We start from the raw sequence: 17,917 nt of genomic DNA on the forward strand, positions 1-17,917 counted from the left end.
CATGATATAAAATGAGCTGTTAGTGCCGTTTTGTCTACTTCAGATTATAAGGGACATGTATGTAATGTATCATGTTTCTTAATTTGCCATGTATATTAAAAACATCCCTAGATACAGCAAATCATCATGTGAACCATTCATTTTGATATGTCCTGATGATCTTCACTAAGCTTGTTAAACAACTGATCCGCATGCCCTATAAACTGAACTTGAATATTCAGAAGAATCTGGCCAACTCAGGTAGCATTACAAACACAAATGTTACTAAACGAAATAAAAGAGTAGGGCTGGAATTGCCTAGTAGTTTTATGCATCAAAGTTCAAAATTGGGCCTTTTTAAAAAGTCTTAACTCCAGCAAAGCATCACCGCCTTGTCGGGGCGCTGGAGCTTGAGCACCTCAATGATGTCATGAGCGAAACCGTGAAAATTAGAAACATTGGAGGTAAATTTCAGGCAAAAATTGGTATGATAAGAAACAAAGATGGCAGGGACCTAACAGAAGCTGAAGAGATCAAGAGAAGGTGGCGAGACTATACAGAAGATCTGTATAGGAAGGATAACAATATCAAGGATAGCTTTGACGGTGTGGTGAATGAATTAGAACCAGACATCCTGAGGAGTGAGGTTGAATGGGCCTTAAGAAGCATTGCTAACAGCAAGGCAGCAGGAGATGATGGGATCCCAGCTGAACTGTTTAAAATCTTAAAAGATGATGCTGTCAAGGTGATGCATGCCATTTGCCAGCAAATATGGAAAACACAAGAATGGCCATCAGACTGGAAAAAATCAACTTATATCCCCATGCCAAAAAAGGGAAATGCGAAAGACTGCTCAAACTTCCGTACAGTGGCCCTTATTTCTCATGCCAGTAAGGTAATGCTCAAGATCCTGCAAGGAAGACTCCAGCAATACATGGAGCGAGAGTTGCCAGATGTTCAGGCTGGGTTTAGAAAAGGCAGAGGAACGAGAGACCAGATTGCCAATATCCGCTGGATAATGGAGAAAGGCAGGGAGTTTCAGAAAAACATCTACTTCTGCTTCATTGACTATTCTAAAGCCTTTGACTGTGTGGATCATAATAAATTGTGGCAAGTTCTTGGTGGGATGGGCATACCAAGTCACCTTGTCTCTCTCCTGAGGAATCTGTACAAGGACCAAGTAGCAACAGTCAGAACTGACCACGGAACAACAGACTGGTTCAAGATTGGGAAAGGCGTACGGCAAGGCTGCATACTCTCACCCAACCTTTTTAACTTGTATGCAGAACACATCATGCGATGTGCGGGGCTGGATGAATGCAAAGCTGGGGTGAAAATTGCTGGAAGAAACATTAACAACCTCAGATATGCAGATGACACCACTCTGATGGCCGAAAGCGAGGAGGAGCTGAGGAGCCTTCTAATCAAGGTGAAAGAAGAAAGCGCAAAAGCCGGGTTGCAGCTAAACGTCAAAAAAACCAAGATTATGGCAACAAGAATGATTGACAACTGGAAAATAGAGGGAGAAACCGTGGAGGCCGTGACAGACTTTGTATTTCTAGGTGCAAAGATTACTGCAGATGCAGACTGTAGCCAGGAAATCAGAAGACGCTTACTTCTTGGGAGGAGAGCAATGTCCAGCCTCGATAAAATAGTGAAGAGTAGAGACATCAGACTGGCAACAAAGATCCGCCTAGTCAAAGCCATGGTATTCCCTGTAGTAACCTACGGATGTGAGAGCTGGACCTTAGGGAAGGCTGAGCGAAGGAAGATCGATGCTTTTGAGCTGTGGTGTTGGAGGAAAGTGCTGAGAGTGCCTTGGACTGCGAGAAGATCCAACCAGTCCATCCTCCAGGAAATAAAGCCCGACTGCTCATTGGAGGGAAGGATACTAGAGACAAAGTTGAAGTACTTTGGCCACATCATGAGGAGACAGGAAAGCCTAGAGAAGACAATTATGCTGGGGAAAGTGGAAGGCAAAAGGAAGAGGGGCCGACCAAGGGCAAGATGGATGGATGGCATCCTTGAAGTGACTGGACTGACCTTGAGGGAGGTGGGGGTGGTAACGGCCGACAGGGAGCTCTGGCGTAGGCTGGTCCATGAGGTCACGAAGAGTCGGAGACGACTGAACGAATGAACAACAACAAAAAGTCTTAAAGATGGGATAGAGCAAAATTATTTCATGGAAACAATATCTCAGAGGTTGATGTTTTCAGGAGTATTGCTGAAATGATACTCCAGAATGAAATCTCATAACAGTACTGGCTCTTCCGCTGCGCCTTTGGAGACTAGGTATACAATCCCACACTACTGCTTAGCCTCAATGTTCTGTCATTGGAGTATATGTCTCCCCCCCTCTGTGATTCCTCAACCCCCGCTATAATGAGCTCTCCTCTGCAAATAATCTGTCTCTTTTTATCTCGCCCGAGTTTTAAATTAGTTTTAATTAGTTTCTCCTTTAATCATTACATGCAGCCCGCCCATTGTCATTGTGCTTGCGTCCATTGTAATTTTATATCGTTATGTATTTACATGTTTTATTTTATTATGATGTTGCTGTTTACTGTTCGCATTTTCGGTTGTGTTTTGGTTTTATTGTAATTTCTTGTTCGGGCTTTTTCAGGATTTTTCTCCAGGATGCAAGCCACCCCGAGTCCCCACTGGGGAGGTGGTGGCGGGGTATAAATAAAGATTATTATTATTATTATTATTATTATTATTATTATTATTATTTATTATAGCTGAAAGAATGACATATTTAACTTCTGTTGTGTTTCTGCTTTTGTTTCTTTCATACAGAGGAAGGAGGTACGTTATTTGGGTAAATTCACTATGGCTGGGATCACAGATAAGTATACTAGATCTTGAGATGGTGTGTGCCTCACTAAAAACCTGGAATATTTATTTTTGTGTGTCACCTGAGCTCCAGGAGTATGCAATGAAATACTAAGAGGGGAGGTGGTCTGGGAGTGGTTAAAAAAAGCAGTCTTTTCCTGCTTCTTCTAGAGCAGGCATGGGTAAACTTCAGCCCTCCAGGTGTTTTGGACTTCAACTCCCACAATTCCTAATAGCCAGTAAGCTGGCTGGGATTTCTGGGAGTTGAAATGCAAAACACATGGAAGGCCAAAGTTTGCCCATGCCTGTTCTAGAGCAGTGGCTCCCAACTTTGGTTGTTCAGTTGTTTTGGACTTCCAACTCCCAGAAATCTCAGGCAATTTACCAGCTGTTAATTATTCTGGGATCTGAAGTCCAAAACTCCTGGAGGAACAAAGTTTGGGAACCACTATTCTAGAGAGCTTCTTCCCCTCAAGGATGATGTTCAGGAAAGGAATATATAATCTATTCTCATTTTGGTTGGCTGTTTAAGAGGGTCCAGCAGAGACTGTATAACCTGAAACTTCTAAGGAACCAACAACTGAATGAAAAACTTCTGGTGACTTTCTACCACTGTGCTATGGAGTGCATCTGTGTGTGGTTACCACTGTACAGTGGCAGATGAGAAGATACTCCAAAGGGTCACTACTTCACAGGGAATCATTGGTTGCGCTCTCCCCTCTTTGGAAGAACTTTATAGGTCCCACAGCCTTAAGAAAGCTCAGCGCATTCGGGGATTTATCTCACCCAGCATAACTGCCCTGAGTCCCCCTGGGGAGATAGACCCGGCACAGTCTGGCTTCAGGCCGGGACATGGAACTGAGACAGCCTTGGTCGCCTTGGTAGATGATCTACGCAGGGAACTAGACAGGGGGAGTGTGTCCCTGTTGGTTCTGCTGGACCTCTCAGCGGCCTTCGATACCGTCGATCACGGTATCCTTCTGGGCCGCCTCATGGACATGGGGCTCGGAGGCACTGCTCTGCGGTGGCTTCGATCCTTCCTTGAGGGACGGACCCAGAAGGTGTTATTGGGCGACACCTGTTCGGCTCCGCAACCGTTGTTGTGTGGAGTCCCACAGGGTTCAATTCTGTCCCCGATGTTATTTAACATCTACATGAAGCCGCTGGGAGAGATCATTCGGAGTTTCGGACTAAGATGTTATCTCTATGCAGATGATGTCCAAATCTGTCACTCCTTTCCACCTGTCACCAAGGAGGCTGTCCAGACCTTGACGCTGTGTCGGACTGGATGAGAGCTAACAAATTGAAATTGAATCCAGACAAGACAGAGGTCCTACTGGTCAGTCGCAAGGCCGAACAGGGTATAGGGTTACAGCCTGTGTTAGACGGGGTTACACTCCCCCTGAAGACGCAGGTTCGCAGCTTGGGAGTGATCCTGGACTCATCGCTGAGCCTGGAACCCCAGATCTCAGCGGTGGCCGGGAGAGCTTTCGCACAATTAAAACTTGTGCGCCAGCTGCGCCCGTACCTTGGGAAGTCTGATCTGGCCACGGTGGTCCACGCTCTCGTCACATCCTGGTTGGATTACTGCAACGCACTCTACGTGGGGTTGCCTTTGAAGACTGCTCGGAAACTCCAACTAGTCCAGCGAGAAGCAGCCAGATTGCTCACCGGAGCAGCGTACAGGGAGCATACCACCCCCCTGTTGCGTCAGCTCCACTGGCTGCCGATCCAATTCCGAGCACAATTCAAAGTGCTGGTTTTGACCTACAAAACCCTATACGGTTCCGGCCCAGTGTATTTGTCCGAACGGATCTCCCTCTACATCCCACCTCGTAGCTTAAGATCTTCTGGGGAGGCCCTGCTCTCGACCCCACCACTGTCACAAGTGAGGCTGGCGGGGACGAGGAGCAGGGCCTTCTCGGTGGTGGCCCCCCACCTGTGGAACTCACTCCCCGGGGAGATCAGATCGGCGACTTCCCTCCTAGCGTTTAGGAAAAAACTGAAGACCTGGTTGTGGGACCAAGCTTTTGGTCATTCTGACAACTAACTTAAGGACCTGATAATAGACGAGAACAAATGGAATGAATGGATATATGGACACTGTTATATGGACTCTGACATGAGATTGTTTTATTACTTTATTATGTTATTATGTATTGATGTTTTAATTTGACTGTTGAATTGTTGTATTTGTATTGTTCATTGTGTGATTTAGGCATCTAATTGTGCCTTCCCTGTAAGCCGCCCTGAGTCCCCCTCGGGGTGAGAAGGGCGGGGTATAAGTAAGCGAAATAAATAAATAAATAAATAAATAAATAGGGCAGGTTATAAATAAAGTTTGATGATGATGATGATGATTATATTTCTTTTTTGAATTATTGCCATCTGGCAGACGGTACAGAGACAAGGACAAACTGAGAGCCTTTAGGCTATGTGTGTAAGGCATACGTGAAGCATAAATGAATTTTATGTTTAGATTTGAGTCCCATCTCCAAATATCTCATTATGTGTGTATATATAAATATAACTATAAATACTCCACAATCGGGAAAACATACAAATTAATGCTTGTTCTTTTGGATAAGAAATACTTCATCTGTACTATAAGAAGTGTCGTGTAACAGTTCTCAGGCTTCCTTCTGGATTACGGTTTTCAAAAATGCTTGAGCAGGAACAGGAATAATTTTGAATTTAGTTTCACTTTTCCAGCATAGTATTTATTTATCATGTCAAGGGCAGACCAAACCGTTGCATTGCATTTTTTAACAAACAAAACACAAAGTTTGCAAGCTTGGTCCTTTGACCAGTAGCTGGCCACTTGGAGTGCCTCTGGTGTTGCTGCAAGAAGTTCCTCCATTGTGTATGTAGCAGGGCTCAGGTTGCATTGCAACAGATGGTTCTGTAGTTTGCTCTTTTCCACACTCGCATGTCATGGATTCCACTTTGTAGCCCCATTTCTTAAGGTTGGTTCTGCATCTCATGGTGCCAGAGCGCAGTCTGTTCAGCGCCTTCTAAGTTGCCCAGTTTTCTGTGTGCCCAGGAGGGAGTCTCTCATTTGGTATCAGCCATTGATTGAGGTTCTGGGTTTGGGCCTGCCACTTTTGGACTTTCGCTTGCTGAGGTGTTCCAGCAAGTGTCTCTGTAGATCTTAGAAAACTATATATTGATTTAAGTCGTTGACGTGCTGGCTGATATCCAAACAGGGGGTGAACTGGAGATGTCACTGCCTTGGTCCTTTCACTATTGGTTGCTACTTCCCGGCAAATGTCAGGTGGTGCAATACCAGCTCCAGCATAGTGATATAAAGTCAGTGAGTTCTAAAAAAAGCTCATCTGCAAATTGATGATAGTTTCCATGAACAGAAGGTCTCACAATTTGACCCACATATCTTCCAAATAAGATGTTATACTTGCAAAAAAATTCTATGGTTCTGGAGTAGTTTTCACAACGGCCCAATTGAATTCACAGTAGAAGGGTCTTTGCTGGCATTGAGGTTCCTCCAGACTATTTTAACTGGCAACAGAAATAAGATCTGGGATATAGTGTAAACCTTGACCCTGACATCATCAATGTTCTTCTACTGTTATAATTATTAACATCTTTGCTTAATGAAGAATCCGGTGGAGCTTTGAAAACCTGCATGGTGTTTTATGGTTTGTAGTTGGTCCAATAAAAGTATTGTAAATGTTGCACATAAGAGGCACAGTCATGTTGGCCTATTCTAAACATGTCACACAGGGTAGCCATTTTTTCTTCTGAGTTGCAAAATCTTTGATGCTTTTTTAAAAAGAGTTTTTTTATAGAACACTAGCTGTAGCCGGCCACGTATTGCTGTGGCCCATTGTGGAGAAATGGGAAAGAAAGAAAGAAAGAAAGAAAGAAAGAAAGAAAGAAAGAAAAGAGGAAGAGCTGGTTTTTATACTATCAATGCACAACTGAAGTGGCAAAGTGTCAAACTAATATAGACCCATCTCAGTCTCCTCGAGGCCAAAAGGTTATATGGATGTGTGGAAGGGCCCTGGGTTACCTGAGACCACACTGCCATATAACCCAGTTCAAAGATATTACATAGGTATTATTATTATATTATTATGGATGTATACATATTATTATAGGCATGTAGATATTATTATTATAGACACAGATATTATTATTGGCATATAGGTAGTATTGGGTGTCGTTTTAACGCATGCTCTGTATAGCTATTTAGTTTTGTGGCAGATTAAGTTTTTTCTGGTTATTTTATGTTTTGTTTTGTTTTGTGTGTGTGTGTGTGAAGGTCATAGATTGTTTCATCATTGTTTGAGTCCACAGTGAACTCTGGATGTAGGTGAACTACAACTCCAAAATTCAAGGTCAATATCAACCAAATCCTTCCAGTATTTTCTGTTGGTCATGGGAGAACTGTGTGCCATGTTTGGTTCAAGTCCATCGTTGGTTGGGTACAGAATGCTCTTTGATTGTAGGTGAACTATAAATCCCAGCAACTACAACTCCCAAATGACAAAATCAATTTTTTGAGTGAAGGACATACATTTGGTTGTTAGGTGTCTTGTGTTCAAATTTGGTGTCAATTCGTCCAGTAGTTATTCAGTTCTGTTAATCCCATAAACGAACATTACATTTTTATTTATATTGACTAGCTGTCTCCTGCCATGCATTGCTGTGGCCCAGTCTGGTGATCTGGAAATTAAAGTAATGAAAAGGTGTTGGGTTTCTGCTTGTAGGTAAACAGTATTTCTTGCTGTTTCTTTGTCAGTGTTGATGTGGAGATTGTCTGGTTTGCCTACTCTGGAACATGCAACATATAATTGTCCTTTAGGAGTCCCTTTCAAATCTATGATACTATATCGGTCTGTGTCTGTGTGTGTCATATAGATCTATCTATATCTATGGCTGGATGGTTCTTTGTCAGGAGGGCTTTGATTAAGTTTTCTTGCCCTCGTGAAGGGAGTTGGATGGCCTTAAATATTTTCTGTTAGTCATGGGGGTTCTGTGTGGGAAGTTTGGCCCAATTCTGTCATTGGTGGGGTTCAGAACACTTTGATTGTAGGTGAACTATAAATCCCAGCAACTACAACTCCCAAATGACAAAATCCATTTTTTTTTAGTGAAAGACATACATTGGTTTGTTAGGTGTACCATGTCCAAATTTGGTGCCAATTCCCTCAGTGGTTATTGAGTTCTGTTAATCCCACAAATGAACATTACATTTTTATTTATATAGATTGGACAAATGATTGAATGTTTCTTGACCTTCCCCTTTTTCCCTCTCAGAATTTGTCGAAGTTGTCACACTACCAAAGAACGATTTATTGCAAAGAATTGAAGGTAAGCACAACCATGGATGAAAAACCTCCCATAACATTTTGCTTTGTTTTCTCCATTGTAACAAGACCATAATGTACTTGCTTAGGTTAAAAATAGTTTGGCATTTTATAAACTAGTTTTTTCTTCGTGGTCTCTGTGAATGCACACTTGTGGAGAAACTGCGCCTGTGCGGGCTCCAACAGAAACTTCTCTAGTTTAAACTTTTCAAATTTTGGCGGTAACCCCGCCCAGCCCCAGCAGGGCATAAAAGGGCGCCCCGCGCGCACCCTCGCAATTCCTTTTTTTTTGCCCCAAGGCTCACTTCGGTACTTCTGAAATGTCAACAACCAGATTTAAACACTGCAAGCAGTGCTAGAAGAAAATCCCTGACTCCGACAAGCATTCCTTGTGTCTTCTCTGCCTCAGCGAGGCACATATCGCTGATTCCTGCCGTCACTGCCGAGTGCTGATGGCACAATCCCGGAAAAACGGGGTGCATTGTCTTGGGTACCTACTCTACCAACACTTTGGTTCCAGTACCTTCGACATCGACGGCTCGACCATCGACATCGGTGTCGACTTCGCGACCGTCGACATCGACAGCGGCATCGATCTCCCAACCGGTCGACCTTCCAGCTCAGCCTGCAACTCGCCTAACGAGGGTGAAGAAAGCGGCCCAGAAGAGGCCCAGGGCGACCATGTCAACGACCTCGAAAACCACGAGGCCGAACAAGCAGGCCACAAGACCGTGCACAGTGACTACTGAAACTGTACGGGTGCACCACTCCTCAACCAGCTTCGGTGAGGTCGGCTCGATCCACGAGGTCGACATCGGCAACTCCGCCTTCATCCATGGCGGTTCGTATTGCCTTCCGCCGGGCTCAAGAAGAGTCTCGATGTGCTGCTACTTCCTCCTCCTCTGTCCCTCCTACGCCGGGCAAGTCGCTCTTGAAGTTGACATCGACCCAACCCCCGGCGAAAAAGAAAAAGACAATGCCACCCCCTTCCTCGGCTTCGTTCTCACGAAGAGCAACCACAGCCTCCTCGGCCACTTCGTCACTGAGGTCTTCGCCGATACAGTCGGCCCAACCGGTGCCACTCCCGCAACCAACGCAGGAGGAGCAAATGCCAACAGAGGTGCCTGTAGAGCGGCCAGAGTCCCCAGGGGTCTCGGTAGAGACGGTGATAGAGGCACCCGTTCATTCTGTGACTGCTAGACAGGAGCTTTTCCCGCCCACGGGAACATCAGAGAGAGGGAGACAAACAGTGAGATTGGCGCACGCTGCCCAATCTTCAGCATCCAAACAACTCCCGGCCACATCGTCGATGCCGCCACCCCAACCCACACGAGACCGTTCCTCATCCTCTCCTCCTCACTCGGTAGCCGGGGAAGAAGAGGAAGATGGCGGGATTCTGGCATCACTCCATTCGGGCTCGGTACTGTCCCTCGGGATCGAGAGGTCACCTACCCATGATGCCTATGAGGCCGATCCTCCGTCGCCAACAGACAGTGTGAGGGCCTTCGCTGACCAAATGGCCCGCATGGCGGAGACTTTGGGCTTAGAGGTAAAACACACCTCCAAAGCGGTGACCAACCCAGTTTTTAAGCGGGTGCAGTCTGAATCCCCACCGGCCCCTCTCCTGCCTTATCTCCTCGATGTCATCCAAGGTTCCTGGAAGACCCCTTCCTCCATCCCCCTGACTTCTAAGAAGATCGAGACCTGGTATCAAACTGATGATGAAGGCCTTGAATGGCTAAAGACCAATCCCGACCCAAATTCGGTGGTCGTGAAAGCCGCCCAAGCATTTGGGAGACAATCTTCCACCCCTTTGGACTGAGAAAGAAAGAGGTTCGATGCGGTAGGCAGAAAACTCTACTCCGGCGCCCTCTTGCTGGCCAGGATGGCTAACTATGGCGCATGCATGGGGGCCTACTAGCAAATCCTCTGGGAAAAGGCGATGCCCCCCTCTCAACAAGTCTTGAGTTATGGCGACTACTTCTTTTAAGAAGTGCACCAGATGCCCTAATATTTTACCAGACACCAATGGGCACACTCTTTGCCTTACTTGTCTAGGAGAGGCCCATCTGACTCAATCCTGTGCCATATGCCTCTCCTTCACTCCTCAAACGAGGAAGAACAGGGTGTCCAGGCTCAGGGCAGCCCTCTATGAGAGGACCCTAATGCCTCCCTCTGCCGCGGCCCAATCCACTGAGCGCTCAGACCTACCTTTTCTGACTTCTTCCAGCGGCCCGGCTAAAAAGAAGGCCACGAGGCCCATGCCCAAAGAGGCTCAAGATGGCCACCATGCCTCCGCTCAGGAGAAGGTCTTGGGAGAAAGAGCGGGGAGAGCATTGGAGCCCCGCTGCGCCGCTGTGCCGACGCCGGAAGGCCTGGCTGGAACCGCGCGCCCCCTACAGGCGGCTGAAGTACCTTTGGCGGCTCCCTCGGCATCGACTCCTTTGTCTGCGCATGCGCCCGCTATGGCGCAAACTTGCCAGACTCCTCCCACCGCTGCGATGCTGCTTGTCTCACCCCCGCCTCTTAGCCGGGCTCGGGAATCCCTGATGCCGACAGACTCGGCGGGGACTGTTGCTGCGGCCTCAGTGCCTCTACCCTTGCTGCCAGCCCCCCTGTCGGAGGGAGCCTTCACAACTCCACCCCCGTCGGGGCCGAGTGAAGTGGCCGAGGAGAATCCCCATCGCGCCCAGCTGGAAGATGGTGATGTCCCCGGAGGGGGCGAGCTTGTTGGCGAAGGAGCTCTCGCAGGGCTGGTGTCGGCGCCTCCCAACCAAGGTTGGCCACAGAGCTCGGTGCATCGCCGCAGCGCTAGGCCTAGAAGATTGAGATCTCTATCTAGAAGGAGTGGGAGGTCACGTCGTCACCGACATCAGTCGGCCTCCAGGCGTTCGCGCTCCTCCTCGACCTCATCATCCTTATCATCCTCTTGCTCCTCAGCTTATTCCAGGAGGAGCAGGCGATCTCAGGCCTCAAGATTTTCTCGATGGCATCGCCCTTCTATGGCCCCTCCTCCCTGTCCAGGATTTTGGCAGATGGGCCCTTCGGGCCAAATAGTGTTCGTGCAGGCTCCGGCGCCCCTTGTGCCTCCCCATGCCATGTCCGGCATACGCTGCCATCGGGTTCCCTGTTGGATGAAATACAAATGGGCGATTTCCCCCCTGGATCCTTCCATGTTCCCGTATTGTTTCTTTTCCCGTTATTTTCTGGTCGCTAAACGCGGAGGTGGGCTGTGTCCCATCCTTGGATCTCAGGCACTTGAATAAACGTATTCAACCAAGAAAGTTCAGAATGGTCACTCTTGCGTCCATCTTGCCTTTACTATCTGAGGGTGTATGGTTTGCCACTATCGACTTGAAAGATGCATATTTCCATTTATCAATTGCACACCACCACCGTAGATTCCTCGCCTTTATGGTGGGGAACAGGGCTTATTGTTTCAATGTCCTCCCGTTGGGCTGTTCACAGCCCCCCGGGTGTTCACGAAATGCATGTCGGTGGTGGCCGCATACCTACGCACAAGGGGCATAACAGTGTATCCGTATATTGACAATTGGCCTATTGTTTCGAGGTCGCGAGACCAGCTTCAAACCCAAATTTCCTTTGTTCTGTCCCTTCTCCAGTCTCTCGGCCTGGTGGTCAACCTCGACAAGTCGTCCCTGTCCCCCTCTCAGCGGATCAACTTCATCGGGGCCCTGCTGGATTCGGTTACCCAGAAGGCCTTCCTCCCACCGGACCGGTTTGCCAACTTGAGGGAATTAGTATTACAGACCATGACATCCCACTCCGTGTCAGCCAAGCAAATCCAGATCCTGCTGGGGCATATGGCCTCCACCACGGCTGTTACCCCATATGCCAGGCTACACATGTGCCCCCTTCAATCATGGTTTGTCTCAACGTTCAACCCACTTACGGACAACCCGTCTGTGCAACTCACGTTACTGGCTGCTGTTCGACAGTCCCTTTACTGTTGGCAGGATCCTTTGTGGTTATGTGCGGGACTGCCCTTCCACCCGCCCCATCCCACCCGAGTGATTACTAGACTCTTCCCTCACAGGCTGGGGTGCTCACTCCCAAGGCCTCATCGCTCAGGGCATTTGTGTAGGAAAAGAAAACACTTTTCACATAAACATCTTAGAGCTACTCGCGGTAGAAAGGGCACTGCTCTCGTTCGAGAGGGTCATAAGGGGACAAGTAGTACAAATTCTCACCGACAACACCACGGTGATGTACTACCTCAACAAGCAAGGGGGCACTCACTCCCTCCCCCTTCTGAAGTTGACCATTCGAATTTGGGATTGGTGTCTGGATCGAGGTGTGCATCTTCTGGTGACACATCTTCCGGGAAAGCAGAACCTGTTGGCAGACTCACTCAGCAGGAGCCCGTTGACACACCACAAGTGGGCTCTTCACCCTTGGGAAACCCGGAGACCTTTCCAGGCATGGGGCACCCCAGAGGTGGACCTATTCGCGACCCAGGCCAATTCAAAGTGCGCCCTGTTTTGCGCCTGGACACAGGCTTCGGCCGAGAGGGGGTGCCTGGGAGATGTGTTCCTCCTGGACTGGTCGACTCGACCTGTATACGCCTTCCCCCCGTTTCCCCTCCTTCTAAGGGTGGTGGCCAAGATCCAAAGGGAAGGCGCACGGTGCATTTTGATAACCCCGTGGTGGCCTCGCCAACCATGGTTCTCCCCACTCTACCAGATGGCGAGGGGAGTGTTCTTCCGATTTCCAGACAGCACAGATCTTCTAACGTCACAGAGCTCTCTGGTTCTGTATCCGGACGTAGCCAAGCTGAAACTCACAGCGTGGAGGATCGTCCCACTCCCGTAGCTCCGTTTGAGACCTTGTCCTCTCCTGTACTGGCAATCATCGACGCTGCACATAGGGCCTTGACGAAGCGCTCTTATGTTATAAGTGGACAAGATTTAGTTCGTTCGCCTGTTCTAGGGGGCTTGATCCTGTTACTGTCCCAGTTCCTGTTGTTTTGGACTTCTTGGTGTCTCTGGCGATTCGGGGCTATCCCATTCTTCGTTGAAATGTTATTTGGCGGCCATTTCCTGGTTCAGAAGGAAGTCAGGACTGCTGTCGTGTTTTATGGACCCGTTGGTCAAAACCTTTTTGAGGGGTTTCGCTAATATTAGGCCTTTGGTGGCTCCGATTGCTCCATCATGGAGCTTGGAGCTGGTGTTATCTTGCCTTTCAAAACCCCCCTTTGAGCCGTTAGCCAGGGTTGATTTTTCCTTTCTGTCATGGAAAACGGCCTTCCTGGTGGCGATTACATCTGCTAGACGTTCTAGTGAGCAGCTTTGCGAGTAGATCCCCCCCTACCTTAAATTTCATGGATAGGGTGGTTTTGCGAACTGATGTGGCCTTTCTTCCTAAAGTTTCTACTCGATTTTACATATCCCAGGAGTTGGTACTTCCAGGTTTCTTTCAGAACCCAGTTATACCCGCAAAGCGTTCTCTGCATTTACCCGATGTCCGTAGGGCTCTTGCATTCTATGTTGCTAGAACGGCTCCCATAAGGAAAACTCCCAGGTTGTTCGTAAAATATCGCAAAGATACACTGGGCCTTCCGTTGTCTTCCCAGAGGTTTTCCTCCTGGATAGTTTTGGTTATCCGTTTATGTTATCGCCTGGCAGGCAAGGATTTGCAGTTGCAAATTAGGGGCCATTCCACTAGGGCTGTTGCAACGTCCACTGCCGGAAGGAATAAAGGGCGTGTCCCTGGATGCCATTTGCAGGGCTGCTGTTTGGTCGTCCCCTCTGACATTTGTGTCACATTATAAGGTGGACGCAGTCTCTCAAAGGGATTTGGAATTTGGTAGAGCGGTGCTGTCTTCGGCGGTGGCATGATCCCGCCAGCTGAGATTGTACTCGCTAATCTACCAAATGTACGATTCACAGTGACTACGACAGGAAATTATAAGTTGCTTACCTGTAACTAGTTTCCTGAGTAGTCACCTGTGAATTCGTACATACCCGCCCTTCCTCCCCTCGAGTATCATGCCACGCCATTAGCTGTTTTTGCGGCTAAGAGAACTGTCGGCTAGTCCCGCCCTCAGGCTATATATACTCGGGGGGGGGGGGCGGGCCTAGCTGAGGGCTGAAAATGTTCTTTCTTTCTAGAAGGTTCTGTAAAGTTGTATTGCGCAAGCGCAGGGATACCAAATGTACAAATTCACAGGTGACTACTCAGGAAACTACAGTTACAGGTAAGCAACTTATAATTTTTACATGCCAATGTTGCATGTAAAACACCCAGATCCCCCCCTCATGGGGGGATCTGGGTGTTTCGGCCTTAACTGCGAGACGTTTTTGAACTCGCTACCGTGCCTTATACTGTAATGTTATGCTTACGTAACTGTGATTACTGTGCCCTCATTTCGATGAGTGTGTTTACACTGTGAATTGGCCATCCATTTTTGGCCCAGGAGGATCACTTACTCCTGTGGTTTACATGTTGTATCCTCCCTTCTGGGAGGTGCTGTTTACTGTTTTTTTGCACTACAATAAAATTGTTTGGTCCTCTTGATTGAGTGTCGGTTTGTTTTCTTCCCGCCTCCGGGACCTCAGCTTGCTAGTCTCTACAAGTGTGCATTCACAGAGACCACGAAGAAAAATGGTAGGTTACATACCTGTGACCATCTTTCTTTGAGTGGTGCTTTGTGAATTCACACAATCTCGCCCGGCCTCCCCGCTACAAACCTCCAATTTTCTCGTTGCCTTTGCGGTGTAGGAATTGCGAGGGTGTGCGCAGGGCGCCCTTTTATGCCCTGCCGGGGCTGGGCAGAGTTACCGCCAAAACTTGAAAAGTTTAAACTAGAGAAGTTTCCATTGGAGCCCACGCAGGCGCAGTCTCTCCACAAGTGTGAATTCACAGAGCACCACTCGAAGAAAGATGGTCACAGGTATGTAACCTACCATTAATGCATTCAGCATTTTGATATAAAGAGGAGGGGGAGTGGCAGTAATATATGATGCCAAGTTTGCCTGTCAACTTACCCCATTAATGCCATTGGACTTTATAAGGAATTGAACGGAAAAAGGTTGGGAATCCTCACAAAGCGGTTTGAGACCAGGTTTCATGGTTGATGTAATTATTCACCTGGACCCAAATCAGTTCCAAATATGTCAGTCTAGACACCAGAGCAGCGAAACTGGTTCCAAGCTGCATTCATGTGAGTTCCAAACTGCATTTGTGTGAGTGGCCCTAATTTGCCATTACATGCTTTGAATATAGCCTACACCACATCGTTCCTGGAAGTCTTTCTTCTAAGTACTAGCAAGGCTTGGTCCAGCCCAAGTTCTGAGATCAGTCAGGAACTGATATTATCAGGATACACTAATCCATAATTGCCAAACCTTTTTTCCAAGGGTCACTTGGGAGATGTTTAGCTTTCTGTCTGTCTATTTGATGTAAAATAAAATAAGCATGGTACCTCTCAAAATTTATTTATTTATTTATTTATTTATTTTATTATTTAAACTTATATGCCATCACTCCCCTGGGGCTCGGAGCGGCTTACAAGAATGACTAAAATCTAACAAAATTTAAAAGCAATTTAAAACAATTTAAAAACAGCAATATCAAACATTAAAAGCCTGTCGAAACAGGAATGTCTTACATGCCCTGCGGAAAGCTGGTAAGTCCCGCAAGGCACGGACTTCAGGTGGCAGAGTATTCCAGAGTGATGGTGCCACTGCTGCGAAGGCTCAGAGTCTGGTTGCTGTTAGACGCAAGGTCTTGACACTGGGGACTTCCAATAGATCTTGGTCCTCAGAACGGAGGGATCTCTGGGGTTGGTAGAGGGTGAGGCGGTCCCCAGATACATCGGCCCCAGACCATGCAAGGCCTTAAAGGTGGGTACCATCACTTTGAAACCAATGCAGCTGTAGTAAGATTGGTGTTATGTGCATCTCATCGGAATTCCCGCAAGAAGCCGAGCAGCTGCATTTTGTACCAACTTGAGCTTCCGGATCACCGACAGAGGAAGACCAATGTAGAGGGCGTTACAGTAGTCCAGTCTTGAGATGACTGTGGCCTGGATCACCGTAGCTAGGTCATCCCTGGACAGCTGTCTAGCCTGCCACAGATGAAAGAAGGCGGTTTTGCTAACGGAGGAGACCTGGGCCTCCATCGCCAGCAGAGGGTCCAAAAGAACTCCCAGACTCTTTACCAATGGTGATGGGCGTAGCGCCTCGCCATCCAGGGTACGCAGCTGGATGTCCCCACTGCCCGGTCAACCCAGCCATAGGATCTCCGTCTTTGCTGGATTCACCCTGAACCTGCTGGCACGCAGTCATCCAGTAACGGCCTCGAGGCACTGATGGAAACAATCGGATACAGAGTCCGGTCGGCCTTCCATCTTCAGCACCAGCTGAGTGTCATCGGTCTACTGATAACACTCAAGCCTAAAACCTCGAACCAGCTGAGCAAGTGGTCGCATATAGATGTTAAACAACAGAGGGGAGAGAATGGCCCCCTGAGGAACCCCACAAGATAGAGGGTACCTCTCAGAGACCAGGCCTCCCCTCTCCACTCGCTGTCCACGGTTGTGAAGAAAGGAGGACAGCCAGTTTAAAGCTGTCCCCCTGACTCCAGCAACAGCAAGGCGGTGGGTCAAAAGATTGTGGTCGACTGTGTCAAATGCTGCTGTGAGATCCAATAACACAAGCAGCGCTGACCCGCCCTGGTCAAGCTGGCATTGAAGGTGATCCGTGATGGAGACCAGCACAGTCTCTGTCCCGTGCCCCGCACGGAAGCGGGACTGGAAGGGATCTAGTCCAGCTGTGTTATCTAGGAATTGCTGCAACTGCTCCGCTGCTGCCCTCTCAATCACCTTGCCCAGGAACGAGAGATTCGAAACTGGGCAGTAACTGGAGGGAACCGAACAATCTAAGTCTGGTTTCTTCAGCTGGGGGGAGACCACCACCTCTTTTAAACCCTCTGGAAAAACTCCTTGCTCAAGGGAGCTGTTTATAATCTTCAACAGAGGGTCGCGTAATCCCTCCAAGCAGGATTTCACCAATCAAGAGGGACACGGATCGAGGGAGCAAGTGGTCGGTCTAGCTGCAGCTATGAGCCTATCGACAGCCCCTGCGTCCAGCGGGATGAACTGGTTGAGGAAGGGCCCAGCAAGTGGCCACGGAGTCTCAAGTTCTCTCACTGTATCAATTGTGGCGGGGAGGTCCCGGCGAAGTAGCGAGATCTTGTCTGCAAAATAGCTCTGAAAAACCTCAGCTGAAGGGGCCTGATCACCACTTTTTGGGACGGTAGGAACCGTCGTTAGAGATCAAATTATTTTGAACAATTTTGCCGGGCGTCTGCTAGCAGACGCTATCAAAGAAGCATAATATACTCGCTTTGCCTCGGTGATAGCATGCTCATAGGACTCACTAAATGCCTCATAAGCTGATCTCGATGCTCCGTCACGGAGTTCTCGCCACACGCCCTCCAGCCATCTCTTTTCCCGCTTCATCAGAGAGGGTGTCTAGGGGCGATCTCGTCGAGTGCATTGGATAGCCTGATGTTCCATGTGTCCACCTGCACATCGATCGAGTCGCTGGCAGGCTCCAGATCCCTCAGAGCATTCCGGAACCTACTGGGTTCCACAAGTCTCCTTGGGCGAGCCCAAATTGGCTCGGCGCCCTTGCAGCGTGGGTAGGCATGCTCCAACCGGACTCTCAGGGCGCAGTGATCCGACCATGGAACCTCTATTGCGGAGGCTTGGGTCACTTGAATTCCTGCGCTGAAAATCAAATCTAGCG

At 48.2% G+C, this 17,917-nt stretch overlaps 2 protein-coding genes across 6 annotated transcripts in view; one reads left to right on the plus strand and one right to left on the minus strand.

Moving 5' to 3' along the window:
* CDC123 (cell division cycle 123) overlaps positions 1-17,917 on the minus strand; it is a 350,374-nt gene that overhangs the window by 103,260 nt on the left and 229,197 nt on the right. The gene's annotated exons all lie outside the window — the stretch shown is intronic.
* NUDT5 (nudix hydrolase 5) overlaps positions 1-17,917 on the plus strand; it is a 57,209-nt gene that overhangs the window by 35,504 nt on the left and 3,788 nt on the right. For 3 of the 5 annotated variants that reach the window (XM_060778274.2, XM_060778275.2, XM_060778276.2), the window contains exons 8-9: positions 2,779-2,800; positions 8,095-8,148. In XM_060778274.2, the coding sequence (XP_060634257.2) occupies positions 2,779-2,800; positions 8,095-8,146 (74 nt within the window). In that variant the 3' untranslated portion in view covers positions 8,147-8,148. Of the gene's footprint in view, positions 1-2,602; positions 2,680-2,778; positions 2,801-8,094; positions 8,149-17,917 lie in introns of those variants that run through there. The other 2 variants (XM_060778277.2, XM_067468874.1) reach the window with 2 other exon arrangements.

The sequence above is a fragment of the Anolis sagrei genome, chromosome 5, assembly GCF_037176765.1.
Source record: "Anolis sagrei isolate rAnoSag1 chromosome 5, rAnoSag1.mat, whole genome shotgun sequence".
NCBI classification, from domain to species: Eukaryota; Metazoa; Chordata; class Lepidosauria; order Squamata; family Dactyloidae; genus Anolis; species Anolis sagrei.